General features: G+C 41.4%; 1 protein-coding gene across 1 annotated transcript; it reads right to left on the reverse strand.

The window, feature by feature from the left end:
• Window positions 1–409: 409 nt before the first annotated feature.
• Krt24 (keratin 24) lies at window positions 410–6276 on the reverse strand. The gene is made up of 7 exons (XM_048366848.1): window positions 5701–6276; window positions 4946–5028; window positions 2912–3068; window positions 2525–2686; window positions 2301–2426; window positions 1430–1647; window positions 410–542 (listed from the first exon to the last, which is right to left on the reverse strand). Exons 1-7 carry the CDS (start codon window positions 6274–6276, stop codon window positions 410–412), a joined length of 1455 nt encoding a protein of 484 aa, XP_048222805.1.
• Window positions 6277–21263: the final 14987 nt, after the last annotated feature.

Genomic DNA, 21263 nt, shown 5'->3' on the forward strand with positions numbered 1-21263 from the left:
TTTCATTTATAGCATCATTCCAGTCTCATGTAAGACTGTTAAATTGCCCATGTGCAACATGATTTTACTTGACATTTTTGGAGAAAGTACCAAATAAATAACAAATAAACACTGAAAATATAATGATTCCTCTAGATCATAACTGGTTGGATCATTTCTATATAAAAATATTGACTTTCTAAAAAAATTCAGGAATGGTTTTGTTAACTTGCAAAAGTCAGTTTATTGAAGCATAGACAAAGTTAGCACATAGTGTCATTTTTAACTTTTGGGGAGCATTCCAATAAGAAAATAGAAGACAGAGAAAATGGCTGCCGACCATTTCTGGACTGAAGCTTTCCTCTGGAGCTCTCTAGAAAGATGAGTAGATCACTGCCTGAAAGAAATTTTTGTTGATCTAGAAAACTGCTTATTTTATTTTCACCTCTGAGATATTGCTGACTTGAGATGAGATAACTTTGCCATCCACCACTTCCTCGATGATGGTCTTAGTTACTCTTGTCTTACTGGGATCTGAAAAACCATGAGAGCACAATGTCAGTCTGGAAACACAGACCCAGACAATTCACTAATGTGAATATGAATGAATATTAATATTCATTAAGTATGCTCTCTCTGGGTAAGATTACACAAGCACCAGTATACAGTATAAAATGATGGGAAATGCATGCCTTTAACTTTAAAGTTACAAAATAATAATCAACATTAAAAATAGCTCTACCTCTTCCTTGACCAGAAGAGCTTTCAGATGTCGATTCCTTTAATTCCATGTTTCTGAATCCTCCAAATCCAGAGCCACTGGGGAAAAAGAAGTATGCTTTTGTTTTGTAGCAGAAACCCTCTGTACCAAAGCTTGAGTTTTAGGTGACTTTTTTTGGTGGTGGTGGTGGTGGTGGTGTGTGTGTGTGTGTGTGTGTGTGTGTGTGTGTGTATGTGTGTGTGTGTGCGCACGCGCGCGCACCAGCAATAGCCTGGTACTGCACAGAGCCTGGATATTGTCTCAGTGTTTTTACTCACAGTTGGTGCTCTACCACTTGAGCCACACCTCTATCTCTGGCTTTTTGCTAGCTAATTGGTGTTAAGACTCTCAAGACCTTTCCTGCCCCGGGCTGGCTTTGAAATGCCAGCCTCAGATCTCAGATACCTGAGTAGCAAGAATTACAAGTGTAAACCACTACCACTCAGATCGAATATTTTGAGTTTCTCATTATGTCATCTTTGAACTTAAGATTCTCCTGCCTCTGTCTCCTAAATTAGGACTACAAGTATTTGTCACTCCACCCTGACCTCAGATGTCTTTTGACTGGATTTGCCTGTGACTTTATTACTTTGTAAATGTACATCCAACCCCTGCAGCCTTTTTATGGGTTTGATCAAATCAGTTCAGCAAGGTGTCCATGCCAGCCTGATGATCATGGCTTTCAATTACCTTCGCTCTCCATCGAGGAGGCGGCGGTAGGTCTCAATCTCCATCTCCAGGCGGGTCTTGATGTCCAGCAGTTGCTCGTATTCCGCGTTCTGGCATTCAGTCTCCCCCCGGATCTGGCAGAGCTGTTCCTCCAGGCTGTTGATCAGCATCTGAGTTTTTGACAGCTGAGCTGCATAGCCAGCTTCTGTGTTGGCCAGATTCCCTTCCAGGGAACATTTCTAAGGGGGAAGAAGGAAGAAAAAAAAATCATGAAGGAAATAAGTCAGTCGATGACACAAGAAAAATAAAATTTCATATGGGACTCAAAGTATACCTAATAACAATCTATATCATTTTTATCATTGCTTCTTTAGCTTTTGCTGACATGACTTTTCTCATTAAATGTGTGTGTGTGTGTGTGTGTGTGTGTGTGTGTGTGTGCGCACTTGTGCATGTACATGCAGGTACCGGGGCTTGAACTCAGGCCTAGGTTCTGTCTTTAGCTTTTTTTTAAATTTTAAATTCAAGGTTTGCACTCTACCATTTGAGTCACAGCTCCACTTCTGGTTGTTTTTTTTTTTTTTTTTTTGCTGGTAAATCGGAGATAAGAGTCTCATGGACTTTCCTGCCTGGGCTGGCTTTGAACCTAGATCCTCAGATCTCAGCCTCCTGAGTAGCTAGGATTATAGGTATGAGCTGCCAGCACTGGCTCAATCTTTCATTTAATTGAAATAAAGTACATTGTCTTGAACTGCTTTATACTTACTAAAACTACAGCATAATTCTCCTTAGCATTGTTTTTATTTCATGCCTAGTGATCATCTTGCAGAGAAAGAAAATGACATTTATTCAACCCCTTGCGGGAGATTTTTGGAAAGCCCTTCATGCATACCAAGGCCAGTTGAGACTGAAGCTCAATTTCCAGGGCTTGAACTGTACGTTTCAGTTCTGATATCTCATTCTTGGCAGAGCTGGCTGCTCCAGCATCAACAGAGATCTGGGATTGCAGAGACGCACTCTGAGAAAAAAACAAAATAACAGTTGTTACAGGCTAATGAAAGGAGCAGACGTGGTTCGTGTGTGGCTTCAGGCTAGATGCTCAGCATAAACCTAGACCTGCTTGTTGAACTGTTCCTCGATTTCCCGGCGGTTTTGCTCAGCCAGCTCCTCATACTGTGCCCTCATGTCATTCAGTAACTTGGTCAGGTCGGTCCCAGGGGCTGCATTCATTTCTACCGTCACGTCCCCACCGGAGCTTCCCTGCAAGCTCTTCATTTCCTAGCACAAAAGGGAAAAGGTCACAGCCATGCACATAGAATCACCACCACTTCCCAAGATGTGTCTAGCTCTACATTGTTGGCAAGCAGGGCAGTCAAGGGGAAAGCCCAGCCACAATCTGCTCATTGCGACTGGTCAGTGGATGTGGGCAATCCATTTGAATATAATCAAGTTTGGTTTTCAACATAGAAACCAGAGTTGTTCGTTCGTGTGGAGTTGTTCTACCTCCTCGTGGTTCTTCCTCAGGTAGGCCAGCTCCTCAGTGAGACTCTCGAACTGCATCTCCAGGTCAGAGCGAATCATGGTCAGCTCATCCATGACTTTCCGCAGGCCGTTGATGTCAGCCTCCACATTCTGTCGGAGGCACAGCTCATTCTCGTACCTGGGAGGGGTCGCGAGAAGTAGGGCAGTGAGCTGGCCTGACACAGTTCAACCTTCCCCTTCTGTCAACCCCGAGCATTCTGGTAAATGAGGCTTTTGAACTTTTCTCTGATAATCCCCACTCTCATCCTGGCAGAAAAGCAGATGTCTAGTCTCATTTTTCATCATATCTACTGATTTTTAGAACTGAATGATTATTTAACTTAATTTTTCATTACGTAAATTAAATTTATTTGCTTAATTTAATTTACTTACTTAAAAATTATATTTAGGGACTGGGAATGTGGCTTAGTGGTAGAGTGCTTGCCTAGCATGCACAAAGCCCTGGGTTCGATTCCTTAGCTCCACATAAACAGAAAAGGCTGGAAGTGGTGCTGTGGCTCAAGAGGTAGAGTGCTAGCCTTGAGCAAAAAGAAACCAGGGACAGTGCTCAGGCCCTGAATCCAAGCCCCAAGACTAGCCAAAAAAATTATCTTTAAGTAGTTGTACAAAGGCATTTCAATTCCACATGTTTGTTGATAGCTAAATTGCATCTTGATCAATTGCCTTCCCCCCCTCCCCCTGTCTGTCTCTCTTTTGGTCAGTCCTGGGGCTTGAACTCATGGCTTAGATGCTGTCCCTGAGCTCTTTTTTTTTTTTTTTTTTGGCCAGTCCTGGGCCTTGGACTCAGGGCCTGAGCACTGTCCCTGGCTTCTTCCTGCTCAAGGCTAGCACTCTGCCACTTGAGCCACAGCACCGCTTCTGGCCGTTTTTTTTTTCTGTATATGTGGTGCTGGGGAATCGAACCTAGGGCCTCGTGTATCCGAGGCAGGCACTCTTGCCACTAGGCTATATCCCCAGCCCGTCCCTGAACTCTTTTGCCCAAGGCTAGCACTCTACCACTTTGAGCCACAGTGTCACTTCTGGTTTTTGAGTGGTTAATGGAAGAGTCTCATGGACTTTCCTCCCTGGGCTTGCTTTGAACCACAATCTTTAGATCTCAGCCACCTGAGTAGCTAAGGGTTACAGGCTTGAGCCACCAGCACCCAGTACCCTCCTCTCTTATTCTGTACTTTTTGGAAAGACACTGCAACCGTTAACTAACCACATACAACCTGAACTTCAAGAATGGGGATTTACATTGCATCTCCTTGAGGGTGGAGTAGCTACCAAAATTATTTTACCATCTATTTTTATCTTTCTCAGATACGTTTCTCTCAATGGAGTCTGAAACAATGAATACTGGACTTAGTAAACTAAGGGTTTTTAGGGTAGTAACATATTCCATTGTTATGTATAGAAACATTGTAATGGAACAAAATTTCTGTGTGTGTGTGTGTGTGTGTGTGTGTGTGTGTGTGTGTGTGTGTATGCCAGTCTAGTCCTGGGGCTGGAACTCAGGGCCTGGGTGCTGCCTCTGAGCTTTGTCCACTCAAGGCTAGCACTCTATCACTTGAACCACAGCTCCACTTCAGCTTTTTGGGAGATAATTGGAGATACCAGTTTCACACACTTTCCTGCCTGGGCTGGCTTTAAACCACAATCCTCAGATCTCGGCCTCCTGAGTAGCTAGGACTACAGGCATGAGCCTCTAGCACCTGCCACCAATGTCACCCCTCCTATTGTTCTTTCCCCAGCTTTCCCAATTCCACTGATCCCCTCAAGTGACCTGGGTCCATTTTCACACATGTACACTGACTGAATATTATAACTGTGTTCAGCCACCTTTCACCTCTCCATTTGTCTGCCCCTTCTCTTGTACTTCTTCTTCTCTTACCCCCTCCCCTGCCCCCAGGATATTTGTGAATTTAGGTCATAATCCCCTATTTCCCCCCTGGAAAATGGACTGAATTTTATTTTTATTATGATCCTTGTTTCCCAAATCTTTATCTGTCTTACTTGAGTCTGAAGTCATCAGCAGCCAGTCTGGAATTGTCAATCTGCAAAATGGTCCCCGCGTTTTCAACAGTGGCAGTAATGATCTAGAAAAGGTGATAAGAATGGATAATTTAAGGATGATGGTTGCCTCCTGTTTACAGGCCTACCTGTAAGAGTGACTGTCTTATGATAGCTGCTCTTAAAGGCGAACACATCTGTAGCCATTTTTAGTAATGACACCTGTGTATTTGGGACTACACCTTTCTGTACAAAAGGTAATAGTTGCACTAGGCACAAAGAACATTGTTTTAGAGACTGCAACCATCTGCGTATTTCCACTGTTGAGAGGACATCTGTTAATCCTTAATCCATGAGCTCTTTCCAAAAATGGTGCAAAAATTGAATTTTGCTTAAGAAAAGCCTTTACAATTGATTTTAGGAGATACTACATTCTTATAGCAGATTTCTCTAGGAAGAGGATTTAACTCTACAATGACATTAAAATGGTTCAACCTGTTGACATCACACACACACACACACACACACACACACACACACACACTTGTTTGAAGCCTGGCATTATATTCATTTCACTGTTTTGTAGAAATACTCATATTTGAGAAGCAGCACAGAAAATCAATGCACATGGATGTAATGTACTGGGTTGTCACTAATAAGACATACCAGAAACCATTTTGCATATACAATAGGCCATTCCTTGACTTAAATTCATTAGATAAGTATTAGATACATCACAGCTCCGGGTAGTGTCCCACCTGGTTCTTGAGGTCTTCAATTACTGAGTAGTATTTGCTGTAATCTCGTCTAGATCCACCATCTCTAGACCCATTCTTATCATACCACTCCTTGATTTTATTCTCCAGATCAGCGTTGGCCTCCTCCAGAGCCCGGACCTTGGCTAGGTAGTTGGCCAGGCGATCATTGAGGTTCTGCATGGTTTGCTTTTCACCTCCAGACAAAAGCCCCCCACCGCTAACACCACCACCACCACCAAAGCTACCTCCCAAACCGTAGCCATAGCCAGAGAAGCCTCCGCTGGCACCACTGCCAAATCCAGAACCTCCACCAAATCCAGAGCCCCCGCCAAAGCCAGCTCCGCAGCCTGAGGCTGCTCCAAAACCGCCTCTTACTGAGCAGCTAAAGCCCCCTCCAATGCCACCTCCAAAGCTACCGCTAGACCCCCCACTCAGGCCGCAGCTGCTGGCTCCTCGGAAGCCCTGGGCAGAGCCACTCCCCAGACCACATCGGCTTCCACTGCTGAAGCTGTTTCTGCCAGCAGACACCCTGTAGCCCCCAGCCCTGGAGGAGGAGATGCTGACCGAGCAAGACATGCTTCTACAAACCCTTAGCTTGCCAAGTGACTGGGAGAGATGCAGTGGCGAGCCTGTGGCAGGCTGTCTCTTTTTTGGCCTTATATACACACGCTTAGGGTGTTCCTTTTCTCTGTAGTTTCTTAATCCCTGCTACAGTTTTGCTAATCCCTAATTGGATAATGTCTTTTCCATGAACTTACTCTACTGGTTCCTTTTTTTTCCCCTTTCTAAGGCTGGATGAGAGAAAAATAAATAAGGTGGAGCAAATAAAAAAATATTTCAGAGTTATCGTTTTAATCTTTTAGAGCTTTTGATGACTGGTGATTCCTTTCTGAAAATACAATTCTATTAAGTTTGCTTCATGATTTCCCAATGGCAAGGAGCATCCCTAGATTACCGCACGTAATTAAAATGCTTAGTGTGATGTGAATGAACATTTCCCAATGTGTAACTTTCTGTTTGTCATGTTTTCAAATGTTGAAATTGGCTTCAAGCGTCCTTTTCTCTATTTCCATAAGCCTTTTTTTTTTTTGAGGGTGTTGAAGTTTGTGCTATTAGGTTATTGTCTTCTTTTATATGTTGAGATGAATGGAAATATTCTTACTGTTAATATTGAGAAACTTAAAAGAGAAAATGGTCATTTTTTCCCCATGTAAGCATGGTTTCTCAGGACTGCTTATTCAAGCAGATAAGGGATAAGAAAGAATAGACAGAATTTCAGGCAGATTTTCTCACAGCCAACCAGAGTGTGGTTATAACCAGAGGAATGGCTCTAACACGCTTTCCTTGAGCTCTAGTCTGTCATAATGAGAATGCCACCCTTAGAGTTGGATCTTGAGCAATGGGGAGCTGTGTCAATTTCTTTTGTCTTTATTTGGAAGGTACTGCTAAGTTTTAAATCATCTATGAGTCATTTTACAGTTGTCAAAATCTCTCTCTCTCTCTCTCTCTCTCTCTCTCTCTCTCTCTCTCTGTCTCTCTGCGTGTGTCTCTCTGTGTGTGCTGGCATTGGGGTTTGAACTCAACTCTTGTACCATTTTTTTTGTTTATTTGTTTTGTTTTTGTTGCCAGTCCTGGGGCCTGGGGCGTGGACTCAGGGCCTGAGCACTGTCCCTGGCTTCTTTTTGCTCAAGGCTAGGACTCTACCTCTTGAGCCACAGTGCCACTTCTGGCTTTTTTCTATATATGTGGTGCTGAGGAATCAAACCCAGGATTTCATGAATACGAGGCGAGCACTTTATCACTAGGCCATATTCCCAGTCCTCTTGATTAACTTTTATGCTTTACCTGCACTGATTTTACAGGAGTGTGATGCTATTCCACTAGTTATTTAGAGTGCCAGCTTTCCACAGGGCACTAAAATAAAACTGTTAACTGGGAATGATTCTTATAACACCCTTTCTAAGGTAGGCATAATGATTTGTTGGTCATGGAGCCCCAAACTAAGAAACCAGAAAGTCTGAACATTAATGATTAGAAGTATGCAAATCACGGGGGTGGGTTGAACAGTGATCAAATCTTTCCCCCCTCTTACCATCATGAAATGGAAGTTTTCATGAAGGTTGGCACTGGGCCAAGAGAAGGTTTAAGCAAAGAAATAGCGAAGTAGAAGAAATCTAATGGAAGTTAGATATTTAAGAGCCTCTGTTGAAAGGACTTTATGTGTTAAGAATGAGGTAGGATGCAAACACTCTCCCCCTTGAGCCACCCCCGTAACCCCATAACATGTTTGGTTTTAGTTTCAGGTGGTGTCTTGCATTTTCTGCCCAGGGCTTAACTCGTATCTTCTGATCTATAGCCTCCTGGATAGTTAGGATGGCAGGTGCCTAGAACTACCATTCTCCCAGTATCTGCCTCCTGAGTATCTGGGATTACAGGCATGAGCCACTGTTCTGGTTGAGAAATGATACAATTTAATGACTCCCTTTGCCTCTGAACTTTGCCTAGGGATTGTACAATTGTTTTCTGTAGCCTTTTCCTTTTAGAAGCTTTATTTGCCACATACTTAGGGATGTCTGAACCTTTGGGTTTTAACAGAGGAAGCCTGTGAGGTATGATGGAGACATTCTGCTTTGTTTTCTTGTTTATTTTTACCTTTTTTTGGTTTTGTTTTGTTTTTGTTGCCAGTTCTGAGGCTTGAACTCAGGGCCTGAGCACAGTTCCTGGCTTCTTTTTGCTCAAGGCTAGCACTCTGCCACTTGAGCCACAGCACCACTTCCGGCTTTTTCTATATATGTGGTGCTGAGGAATCGAACCCAGGGCTTCATGTGTACGAGGCGAGCACTTTACCACTAGGCCATATTCCCAGCCCCTATTTTTCACTTTTTAATGATACAATTTATAATGATGTGTTCATGATTTCTGCTTCCCTGCTTCCTGTCCCCCCCACCCTCCTGCCTTCTCTGTACTGGGGTTTGAATTCAGGTCTCACATGTGGTAGGTGAGAGCTCTGCCACTTCAACTATGCTTTAGTCCTATTTTTTTTTCAAAGCTGGTGATCAAAACCTGAGCCTTGAACATATTAAGTCAGTGTGTGCTATCTTTGAGTTTCTGGTCTTTTAAATTCAACTTCAAAATTCAGTTCTTACGTGATACTTCCCCAAGTCTTTTCTGAACTGAAGGGTGGGGTGGTTACATGGCTAACATAGCTATCTACTACCTCAAATTCTTTCCCTAACGAGTCAGTATATAAGTAAATAGATAAACCCACAGGGTTTTGTTCTCTTAGTTGGTCCTTCTGATGCATTTCCACGGATTTCTTTCAGTCATATATCCACGTGGTTTTTCTTTGTGAGTGATGAGTCTGTTTTAACAGACTAATTTTGATTCTTTTATTTGCTGTCTAGCACAGCATTTGGCATTTGGTGGATTAAAGATATCAGTCACCTTTAGAAATGCATTCCATCCTCGCCTGAAGTGTTAGGATTCTTCAGTAAACATTTACCTTCATTGTTTTGGTGTATTGAGACAACTTCAAATTTACCATACCTTTATTTGAAGTCTTGACTTGCCAAAGATAACATGATAAATGCTCTTGGCATTTCTTTCTTTTTTTTTTTTGCCAGTCCTGGGCCTTGGACTCAGGGCCTGAGCACTGTCCCTGGCTTCTTTTTGCTCAAGGCTAGCACTCTGCCACTTGAGCAACAGTGCCACTTCTGGCCATTTTCTGTATACGTGGTGCTGGGGAATTGAACCTAGGGCTTCATGTATGGGAGGCAAGCTCTCTTGCCACTAGGCCATATCCCCAGCCCCTTGGCATTTCTTTTATCTGTAAAGTAGAAGCTTCAAGGACAGGTTAAGGTTTCAGTGGCCTAGGACTTTCAGAAACATGCTAGTTTTGGTATCTGGCACTTAGTTGCTACATAATAGTTTAAAAGAAGCAAACTAAAGCCCAAATGTCTCTGGGCTTCCAGTTCAGCACTCTGCCATTTGTTTCGGGCTATTTTGAGTGATTTATAATCAGCAGTTTCTTTTGATCTATAAAGAATTTTATAGACTACTTTTCCCTACAGAATGTTTTCTTTGTAAGCACAGAATGACTTCTAAAAGATAACTGTCACAACGTGTGTGTGTGTGTGTGTGTGTGTATGTGTGTGTGACAGGATTTGTTAGTAGTTAAACATTGGCATATCATATGTTCTTACATGAGCTGGAAAGGCGTGGCATATTGCTACTGAGGGGTCTTTGCAGAGTTGGGAATAGAATTCAGGGCTTCCATTGTCTGTCCATTCCAGAGAATTCTCTCATGTGGTTTTCAAATAAGTACTATGATCAAAATAGTTAAGGGAAATGAAAGGCTGAGAGTATTGTTGAACACTGATAAGTCTCTCTTCTTGTGCAGTACTGGGGCTTGAATTCAGGGCCTAAGTGCTGTCCCTTAGCATTTTTGCTGCACTCTACCACTGGAGCCACAGCTCCATTTATGGTATTTTGGTGGTCAATTATATATAAGAGTCTCTTGGATTGGTTGCCTAATTCCACTTCAAACTGCAATCCTAGATCTTAGCCTCTTGAATATCTAGGATTATAGGCATGAGCCACTGGCGCTGGGCTGATAGAATTTATCTATCTATCTATCTATCTATCTATCTATCTATCTATCTATTTATCTATTGCCAGTCCTGGGGCTTGGACTCAGGGCCTGAGCACCATCCCTGGCTTCTTTTTTTGCTCAAGGCTAGCACTCTGCCATTTGAGCCACAGCGCCACTTCCAGCTTTTTCTATATATGTGGTGCTGAGGAATCGAACCCAGGGCTTCATGGATATGAGTTGAGCACTTTTACCACTAGGCCATATCCCCAGCCCTGATAGACTTTTTTTGTATAAGAGCAAGGAAGGTGGGCAGGTGGCATGGGTCAGGCCCTAGCTCGCCTGCCTAGCAAGTGCAAGGACCTCCTCTCTCTATTTGCAATTGATTGGTCTTCAAGTTCACTGACTCTTTCTTCGTTGTCACTGATTCAGTTGTTGTTGCTTCCTGTGGCCTATTTCATTTCTTTTTGCAAAAATTTAATGTGAGAGCTGGGGATATGGCCTAGTGGCAAGAGTGCTTGCCTCATATACATGAGGCCCTGGGTTCGATTCCCCAGCACCACATATACAGAAAAAACGGCCAGAAGTGGCGCTGTGGCTCAAGTGGCAGAGTGCTAGCCTTGAGCAAAAAGAAGCCAGGGACAGTGCTCAGGCCCTGAGTCCAAGGCCCAGGACTGGCCAAAAAAAAAAAAAAAAAAAAAAAAAATTAATGTGAATATTTATCTTTTTGTTTTTAAATTTTATTTACCTTTTGCTATCTTTAGTTGCACAAAGGGGCTGCCATTTCACAAAGCAGCATATGAATACCATGTGTCTTGATTACTGTCACCCCTTTCAACATTCTTATCCTCCCTCCCAACCCACCGCTTCTTTTTCTTAATTTTGTTGTATTTACACTGCACTCTTAAATTATTCTTTTGTTTGTTTGTGGGGCTTGAACTTGGGGCCTGGGTGCTGTCCCTGAGCTCTTTTTTCTCAAGGCTAGCATGCTACCACTTTGAGCTACAGCACCACTTCAGGCTTTCTGGTGGTTAATTGGAGATAAGGAGTCTCATGGACTTTCCTGCCTGGGTTGGCTTTGAACTATAATCCTCAGATCTCAGCTTCCTGAGTGGCTAGGATTACAGGTATGAGCCACCAGCACCTGGCTTACATTGCATCCTTTAAAAAAAAATTTTGGTTGTTTGTGGGGCTTGAACTCTGGGCCTGGACTCTGTCCCTGAGCTCTTCAGCCCAAGGCTAGCACTCTACCACTTGAGCCACAGCGCCACTTCCTTTATTGCATTCTTGGCTGCATTCTTCCCACATTTCTCCTCTTTGTTTGTCTTTATTTTATTTTTTAAAAACATTTATTTTTTCATCTGAGTGCCTAGCGAGCATGAGGACCTGAGGATATAAGTTCAAATCCTGGTCCTGTAGAAGAAGAAGTATGTGCAGATTCACATACACACATATTAATAAAGATAAAGGCCAACATTTTTGAAATGAAAAACAAAAAATACACAAATGTATTCAAAATGTTACGGGGTGCGAGCGAGGGGAGTCCCCGTCCCTCCAAGAGTCCACCACTCAGAGACAGTCTTAAGCAAAAAGATGGGTTTATTGGGGAAGTAAAAAGCGAACTGACCAGGCAGGGACGCAGCACAGACTTGGGAGCTGAAACTGTGACAGTGTAAAGCGGGCTGACCAGCCAGGAACACAGTGCAGACTCGGGTGCTGCTACCGTGACCCTGAGCAGTCCTCAGATTGGGGTTTACAAAGGTAAAAGTGTAGCACAGATGTAGGAGGTTGATGCAGGGGGTAGAGCAAGCAACAAACAAGTTAAGCAAACCATTTACAGAAACAAAATTTTGGGGTCAGGTTGACCTCATCTACTACCTCCAACATTTCCTACCATGTTTCCCTAGTCAAGATGGAGTCCGCTCTGCTCCCTACAACACGAAAGATGGTTCTTTTTTATTTAAAAGTTGGAAATTATTATCACAAATACAGTCAACATAAGTGAGGTGAAGAGTAAATTTCATTTTGAGCAATGCCATCATTTCCCTTACTCTCCCCATTTTCCCCTCCCATCCCTATCCATATGCTGTACAGTTCATTTTCAACACAGTGTCTAGTGAGTACTACTGCTGTATTTGTTCACCCTTGTCCCTTCGTTTTTGTGTCCCCCCTTACCTTACCAAGGACAGATAAATGAACAGACAAGACAAAAAGAAAAGAAAACAAAAAGAGCAACAAAGGAATAAAACCTCTCATTTGCATTTCCTGGTGTTCGTTTGGATAAAATTGATTTTTATGATTAGATACACATAGGCCTCATGCCTTTGTGTTCCTCTCCTTTGGTCTCACTGTGTGTGAATGCCTAGGGTTCTGTTATCATGACAAGATGGTTCTTTTAAACAGACAGATAAGAGAGACAAACTTCTTCATGAGCCTGGTTAAGAAAGAGAGACCCAAAGTAAACAAGATACAGGAAGATTTAAATAATAAGAGTATACCCTATGCATATCAACAGTAACACATTTAAAGAACGTTGTAGTACTAAGCCAAATTGCTATCACTTCATGGGTAATCTCTATGCCATTGGATCAGTCCTGTCCAGACTCACCCCAGGAAGAGAGATGGGGCAGGCTCAGGTGTACATTCTACCCACACTGGCCCCAAGGGTTGCTGGGAAGAAGGAAACACAAGGCTCACCCTGGGAGGACAGGGCTGCTTAGAAACAATGGCAGAGGTGTCCTCAGATGAAAAGGTTGACAAGATAGGGCAATTGTGAGTAGAGAGGTAGAGATTCAGCCAGGTTTGAGTAGGGTTAGGATGCAGGGGCCACATGATATGGTAATCAAAATAAGGAGCCAGCTATACTCTGAACTCAGGAAACAACAAATGCTGGAGGGGCTGTGGGGAAAGAGGAACCCTTCTCCATTGTTGGTGGGAGTGCAAATTAGTACAACCACTTTGGAGAACAGTATGGAGGTTTCTCAAAAAGCTCAATATAGACCTACCCTATGACCCAGCCATACCACTCCTAGGCATCTATCCTAAACAGCAAAATCCAAGATATCAAAAAGGCATTTGTACTACCATGTTTATCGCGGCACAATTCACAATAGCTAAAATATGGAAACAACCCAGATGCCCCTCCACAGACGAATGGATCCAAAAAATATGGTACTTATACACAATGGAATACTACATAGCGATTAGGAATGGTGAAATATTGTTATTTGCAGGGAAATGGTCGGAACTCGAACAAATAATGTTGAGTGAGACAAGCCTAGAACACAGAAAACAAAGGGGCATGATCTCCCTGATATATGACTGTTAACAAAGGGAGACGGAGAGACAGTAGAGACCAAGTCTGTGAATACTGTATATGTTCTTGATACATTGTATATTGCATATATGTCAACTGACCTAGACAAGGGATAGAAAAACAGGTTGTAAGATATCATAAGAAATGTACACACTGCCCTACTATGTAACTGCACCCTCTTTGCACAACACCTTGTAAAAAAATTTATGTCCAATTAATAAAAAATAAATAAATAAATAAATAAATAAATAAAAAATTAAAAAAAAATAAGGAGCCAGGAAAATACTATGAAACAAAGAAGGTAGAAAAGGAAGAAGATTCAGCTTTGATGTGGGGGCTGACTACATTAAGCCCAAGCACAGGCCTCAGCAAGCAATTGTTCTCCATGGTGTCCATGCCCTGGAGGGAGACAGAGAAGCCAGGTGTTGGGAAATCTTAGCTGAAGGATGCCGAGTTAGTCTATGTCTTTCCCACAGTGTCATTCAACAGTAACTCCAAAGGCCTACGATTGCCCTTCAGGGTACAGAGTGGATGCAAAGGGCTGGTGATATGTACTAACACATGACCCATTCACTCATTCACTCGAGGTGACTGGGTGTTTCTACAAGTATCTTTGATGTGATTAGTCCTGGAGCAAGGCCTAATACCACACCTTGTTCTGTTCTTTCCATGAATCCAAATTTTATCACCTTTCAAGGGTTACCTGTTTTAGAATACTTTTCTTGTCACCATTCTAGCCTTTATTATATCAGTTTCTTCCCATCTTATGATTTTCTTTCTACAGCATTACCCATCACTTGCTTATTTATTTTTCCTTTAAAAGTAAAAAAGAAGATATGCATTATAAAACATCAAAACATACAGATATGTTTTTTTCCTTAAAGAGTTTTTACATTTGATAAGTGAAACATGATTATTTTAGGAAACACACATTAATATATGGTAGAAAGAAAAGATCACTATGTTTTCATAATAACCAGTTGGCTTGTTGAAAATAAAGGTTGCTTGCATTTTCATAATAGCCAGTTGGCTTGTGATGCCTATTGCTTTAGGTTTAAAAAAAGGCATGTATGTAACAGATATATAATTATTTTCTTTTAAAATAGAAATAGACCTTACTATGTATAATGCCTTGAAACTACTTTTCATTTCCCAAAAAATGATTGAAATATTTTCAGGCCAATACATGGATTTGAACTTTGCTTTTTGTGGTCCTGGAGATTGAACTCAGGGCCGGGCCTGGTGCTTGCTAGGCAAATGCTTTATCACTTGAGTTACACTACCAGCCCTTTCTGTTTTCATTTTACTTTTGATATAGGGTTTTACTAATTTTTCCCAAGCTACCCTCAAATTGTGAATTCACCTAGCTTGAACTTTTTTTTTTCTTGTTTTGGCAGTGCAGGGGTTTGAACTCAGAGCCTCGTGCTTTCCAGACAGGTGCTTTACCACTTGAACCACACCAGTAGTACCCTTTCTGCATTTAAACAGGGTCTTGCTTTTTGCTCTGGCTTGCCTGGACTGTGATCCTGCTATCTGTGCTTCCTGCCTTGCTGGAATGACAGGTACAAAGCACCGTGCCTAACTCTTTAAAAAAATTAGTTGAGATAGAATCTCAAGAGGTTGTTTTACCCTGTGATGACCTCATCACAATTCTCCTGATCTCAGCCTCCTGAGTAGCTAGAATTTCAAGTATGAGTTACCATACTAGACTCTTATTTAAACCTTCTTAATGGCTGGGTGATAGTTCTTTGATGGACTTTGATGGGTACTCTGTAACTTAGCTATTGATTCAAAGTAAATTGTTGAATATTTTATTATGGCTAAGGTTTCACTATGGCAAAGAGCTGAAAAGGATTTGTCTGTGACGCTATTTTAATAATTGATTATGTGAGGATCCATTCCTAGAAATGGAACAGCTTGTTCCATGGTGGCATTCTGTTTTTAGAGGCTTTGTTATTTGTTGCTGAGTTGTTCTCCTGAAAGTCTTGTCAACTTGGCTCCTTCAGGCAAAGGTCAGTGCCCCCTTTTTCCTACATCCCTGCTACCATGAATATTTATCCTCATTATATAAATAGGACCTGTTCTGATAGGAAAATGATATCTCTTTAAAGAAAAACAATAGAAATTTAATTCTTCATGGTTCTGGAAGCTGGATAAATCGAAGATCTAGGTGTTAGGAGGTCCAGTGTCTGGAAAGGTCCTGCTTCCTGGTAGGTAATTTTTCGCTCTAACATTACTTGGTAGAGGTGTTGGGCATCAAGTGCTCCTTGTTGGTTATTACTCTTTTAGGAATTGCTTGTGTGTATCACTTATCCATTTAAAAGTGATGATGTGTATGTGTGTGTGTTGTATGTGTATGTGTTGGTACTGGGGGACTTGAGCTCAAGGTCTCACATGCTTTATTAGCTCTTTTTTTTGCTCCACATTGGGACTCTACCACTTGAGCCAGAGTTCCATGTCTGGCTTTTTACTGGTTACAGAGATAAAAGAGTCTCAAGGACTTTTCTGCCCTGGCTGGTTTCAAACATCTATCCTCGGATCTCAGAGTTCTGAGTAGACAGCCTGGCTGTGTCCTTACCTTCTAGGGACAGCAGGTGGTGCTAACCAAACCACAGCTTAAAGAAGATTGAATGCTGCAATACAAATCTAGATTCAGTTGGCTGCCTAGCTAGCTATTCTAGATCATATAAATCAGAAGTGTAAGGCTTTTGATTTTCCTTTGCATTGTCTTTTCTTCTTGTTACAGTTCTTCAGGCAAATCTAACCTTTATCATGTGCCTTTTTGTGTTTTATTTTGGTTGGCTGTGGGGCTTATTTAACTCTGGGCCTGAGTACTGTCCCAGCTCAAGGCTTGGGCTCTACCACTTGAGCTACAGCACCACTTCTGGTTTTCTGGTTGTTAATTGGAGATAAGAGTCTCATGGACTTTCTTGCCTGGGCTGGCTTTGAATCTCGATCCTCAGATCTCAGCCTCCTGAGTAGCTAGGATTGCAGGCGTGAGCCACCCAATGCCCAACTCTTGTGCCATTTTTCTGTTTACTTGTTTTGTTTTTGTTGCCAGTTCTGGGGTGTGGACTCAGGGCCTGAGCACTGCCCCCTGGCTTGTTTTTGCTCAAGGCTAGCACTCTACCTCTTGAGCCATAGCACCACTTTTGGCTTTTTTCTATATATGTGGTGCTGAGGAATCGAACCCAGGGCTTCATGTATACGAGGCGAGCACTTTACCACTAGGCCATATTCCCAGCCCCCTTGTGCCATTTTTTTAAAACTAAAAAGCTTCTCTCATCCTTTGAACATATAAATATTTTTTTAAAGGTAAAGTATTTGAAAGTTTACTTGATGAATACTTTAATAATTCCAAAATGTTATCTGCTAGATCCTGGGAATCAGATGGATAAGCTACAGTAGCTGCTCTTAAGGAATGAAGTTTACAATTTTTTGCAATATTTTATAGTGTCACGGAAAAGACTTCTTTTATGTGTTTTTCACAATGTTGTGAAGGTGTCATAAAAGAAATTTACACTGGTTTTTTCCTATGGAGACACAATAGAGCAAGGTATCTCACTGTCTGGGGGTTGACCTACATATAGTAGTAGTTCTGTGTTGCAGATGGCTGATTGAATCTCCCCTTGGTGCTAAACAGTTGCTCTAGCTAGAAACCCAGTTTCCCTGGAGCTTGGTCCCAGAGGCTGACCTTGCCCTGCCACTGCCTCCTTTTACACCGTCTGTCGCAGAATTGAGACCATCACCTGCTGCCAACCAGTACAAGCCAGATTCTCTCCCTCGTTTCATGGCATTACTCTGCTGCTAAAACCAAGACCATGTTTCTCGTCTGTTGGAAATTACTTGTGCCCCTCCCATCCCTACACTTCCTGGCTGCTACTCACTGTTGGGACTGATGTAAGGAACTGCTGGAGAGGAGATCCCAGAATGTAGCTTCATGCTCTTGGATGCTGTAATATGCCCCAAGTGGAGAGTTCATTCTATATTCAATCCAGCAACTATTAGGGAGCTCTTCCTCTATGACAGCCACTGGGCTGGGAGCCAGTGCTTGGTTAGATCAATAGGATTTTTGGCTCAGCTACCTACGTCTCAAATAGGGGGTTGCAGGCTTTTGTAATTCATTTATGTTATTGTCTCTGTGGGACTGGATCTTCAAGTTTCAAAAGCTCACCACAGCACCTTTTCTAAAAAAATTCCTAGAGCTATATTTTGTCACTTCCAGGGTTCTCACTTAAAAATGGATCTTTTCCTAGCTTTGTGGCCTCGAGAAAGTGACATAACACCTCTGGATCTCCATTTCCTCATCCATAAAATGAAGACACTAGTTCCTATCTCACAGAGTTATTATAAGGATTAATAAATTTTATTTACAAAGGACCTGGTATACAGCAAAGTGAAATGTGTTAAATAGAAATATTTACAAACAATTCTTAGACTAGAACTCCATATGAATTAAGGACTGATTTGGGTTTTAGTGACAAATGGATGAGGTCAATATTCATTCTGTCTCTGACCATTTAAAAATAATTCTGGATCCAGGCTTGGTGGTACACACCTATAATCCCATGCTCAGGAGGATGATGTAGGAGGGTCATGGGTTAAAGACTAACCTGGCTACATAGTGAATTTGAGGCCATCCTGAGCTATATAGGGAAAGCCTGTCTAAAATAAACCAAACCAACAAACTGGACTGGGTGGCTCATGCCTATAATCCTGACTACTCAGGAGACTGGGATCTGAGAATTGCAGTTTGAATCCAACCTGGACAGACAAATTGGTGAGGCACTTATCTCCATTTAACTAGTAAAAAGCCAGAATTGTGTGAGTTCAAGTGGTAGAATACCAACCATGAACAAAAGCTCAGCAAATACATGAGGTCTTGAATTCAAGCCACAGTACTGGCACAATTAAAATAAATTAGCAGAAGTTATCAAAAATAGAAAGCAGTAGCACATGTGTATGGCAACTTGTTAGCTTTTATTTTAAATACCCTATAAAACTAAAACCTATAGTAATTTGTGTTTATTACCATGGAAACCTATACCTGTATGTATTCCACTAGGCTGAATCTGTTTAAAGTGTAATTTTTTCAAAAATGTGCTTCAGTAATTTATGTTTCATTTAGATAGATATCATTATCTCTTCTGCTACTAATACTTTTGTGTTTTTTTAAAATTTAATTTTATTGTTAATGTGATGTACAGAGGGGTTACAGTTACATATGTAAGGTGGTGAGTACATTTCTTGTCAAACTTGTTACCTCCTCCCTCATTTTTTTTCCATCTTCCCTCCTTAATCCTGCCCCAAGTTGTACAGTTAGTTTACAACATATTGTCTTGTAATTATTGCTGCTGCATTGGTATATATCTAGGATAGTCCTAGCAGAGGATCACAATAGGTCAATGACTATGTACATATAATCATATAGGATGATGTTAAGTGAAATGAACTACGAGGTATGGAAAAAAGTGGTTTTTCATTGTTGTTGTTATTTTTAATGTACTATGTGAAATTATTTCTTTTTTCTTGCATTTTTAACCTCTGGTTTAGCCCCTGTTGTCACTGTACTTGATTTTGTTAGTATATACATTTATCTGAATTAGGGAAGGGAAGGGGAACATCAAAATGGTGAGACAACTGACAAAGGCCAAACCAATGCAACTTTTGTGTTTCTATGTTGCTTTTTAAACTATTTTTTGTCTTTTCTTTTTTGGTACTGGGGATTGGACCCAGAATATTGCACTTGCTATGCAAGTTCTTTGAAAATGAGCTACATCCCAGCCCCCTACATTATTTGTAAAGAAAGATGGAGTCTATCATTAGCTACTCCTGACTACAGATCTGATCCAAGAAACTTGGGTTTGAAGGGGCACTATGGGGCAGTAGTTGTAGGGACTAGAGTGCTGCAGCTCTGCTCTGTGTATTTCAGGGATCTGTAGGGAAGGGTTAACTTAGTGCATTGGGATATTCTGACCAAGGAATCTACACATTCCATAGAAAGGTTTAGCTGTCTCTCAGCTCTTTAGGGATAACCTATAAACCTTGGAATATCCTATCCCACAGAGGGTATTTGCATTCCTGGGGTCTTGGGCTGAAGTGGAGACTTCATGTCAACAGGGTCATTTATGATGGATCCTTGAGCTCCAGCAGTTTGATCTCTGAAAGGGCTGGAGATGGAATAAATAAGTTGCATCACGTGAGTACTCAATGCCTAGGTGACTGACCCTGGACCCTAAGCTTTGGATGGGCTTCTCTGATTGGCAATATTACATATATAATGTCATGTACCATGGCTTGGAGAACTTAATGCTACTCCCTCCCTCCCTCCCTTCCCTCCTTCCTTTCCTTCCTTTCTTCCCTCCCTCTTGTTTTTTCTTTTTCTTTCTCATTCTGTCCTTTCTTCCCTTCTTTCTTTCTTTATTTCTCCTCCCTCCCTCCTTCCCTTCCTGGCTAAGATTGTATCAGAAAAATCACAAAGGTAATTCAGGGAGAATTACAGTACTATCATCTTTTCTGCTTAATATTTTTACAGGAAATCTGAGATTAAAAAAATTACTGAGTAGGTTAAAATATAATTTATTCACAGAGGGCTGAGCATATCTAAGTATCTAGGGGCAACATTTGATCTAAGGAAGTTATACTATCAGCTCATCTAACTCATTTTCCTTTTTTCAAGATCCTCTGGTGGGGGCTGGGGATATGGCCTAGTGGCAAGAGTGCTTGCCTCGTATACATGAGGCCCTAGGTTCGATTCCCCAGCACCACATATACAGAAAATGGCCAGAAGTGGCGCTGTGGCTCAAGTGGCAGAGTGCTAGCCTTGAGCAAGAAGAAGCCAGGGACAGTGCTCAGGCCCTGAGTCCAAGGCCCAGGACTGGCCAAAAAAAAAAAAAAAAAAAAAAAAAAGATCCTCTGATTAAGAGAGTTGTAAACACTAACTGTGATATAATCTTGCAAGATGGTGACTTTGTAGATATAATTTGCATTCTGCACCAGGACATTTCTCCAATCTCTCTTATATTTGTAGTATTATGTTAATATGTATTTATAATAATGAGATTTGAAAATTAGATTATTTGAGTATTAAAAAAATAAGAATTAGCACTCATTGTGTTCTTACCCTATAAGTGTACTTTGTAATAATTCACTTAATAGTTACAACGACTATTTGACAAATGCCTTTATTATTCACATTTACAGATGAAGAATCTGAAATGCACACAGCTATTATAAAAAGAAAATAGGCATTAAAAAGTCAAAGTACACTAGATGAAGACTTTAAATAAAAATTTGTTTATTCCTTCTGATTTTGAGTTATCTGCGAAAAGCCCCATGAAAATCTAGGGGGAAAATCTGATATTTTCTGAAAGTATACCACAAATATAAATATTGTAAAGATAAGACAATGTCACCAGTGATAATTTGCTCAAGGGAGAAGGTTTATTGAATATGAAGTATTGATTATAGAGAGCTGTAGAGTAACCAAGTGAATTATATTTGTGTGTGACATTCTTTCAGATGAAGGGACAGATCTGCTGTTGATTGCCCCAAAACAGAAAAGAACAGAAAGGCCATAGGACAGACATATTCTTAGATTTGTTCATATTCCTAGACACAGATAATGCCTTTTATTTGAGGGAGTTTGGCTGTTCTCTG

Source organism: Perognathus longimembris, chromosome 17 (genome assembly GCF_023159225.1).
Source record: "Perognathus longimembris pacificus isolate PPM17 chromosome 17, ASM2315922v1, whole genome shotgun sequence".
Classification (NCBI taxonomy): domain Eukaryota; kingdom Metazoa; phylum Chordata; class Mammalia; order Rodentia; family Heteromyidae; genus Perognathus; species Perognathus longimembris.

Excerpts from the sequence above, each read along its gene's own strand:
- Krt24 (XM_048366848.1), bottom strand. The coding sequence starts at position 6,276 with ATGTCTTGCTCGGTCAGCATCTCCTCCTCCAGGGCTGGGGGCTACAGG. Across the intron at positions 2,427-2,524 it reads AGGAACAGTTCAACAAGCAG|AGTGCGTCTCTGCAATCCCA; the intron begins GTCTAGGTTTAT and ends TTTTTTTCTCAG. Across the intron at positions 1,648-2,300 it reads TTCAGTCTCAACTGGCCTTG|AAATGTTCCCTGGAAGGGAA; the intron begins GTATGCATGAAG and ends CTTCCCCCTTAG.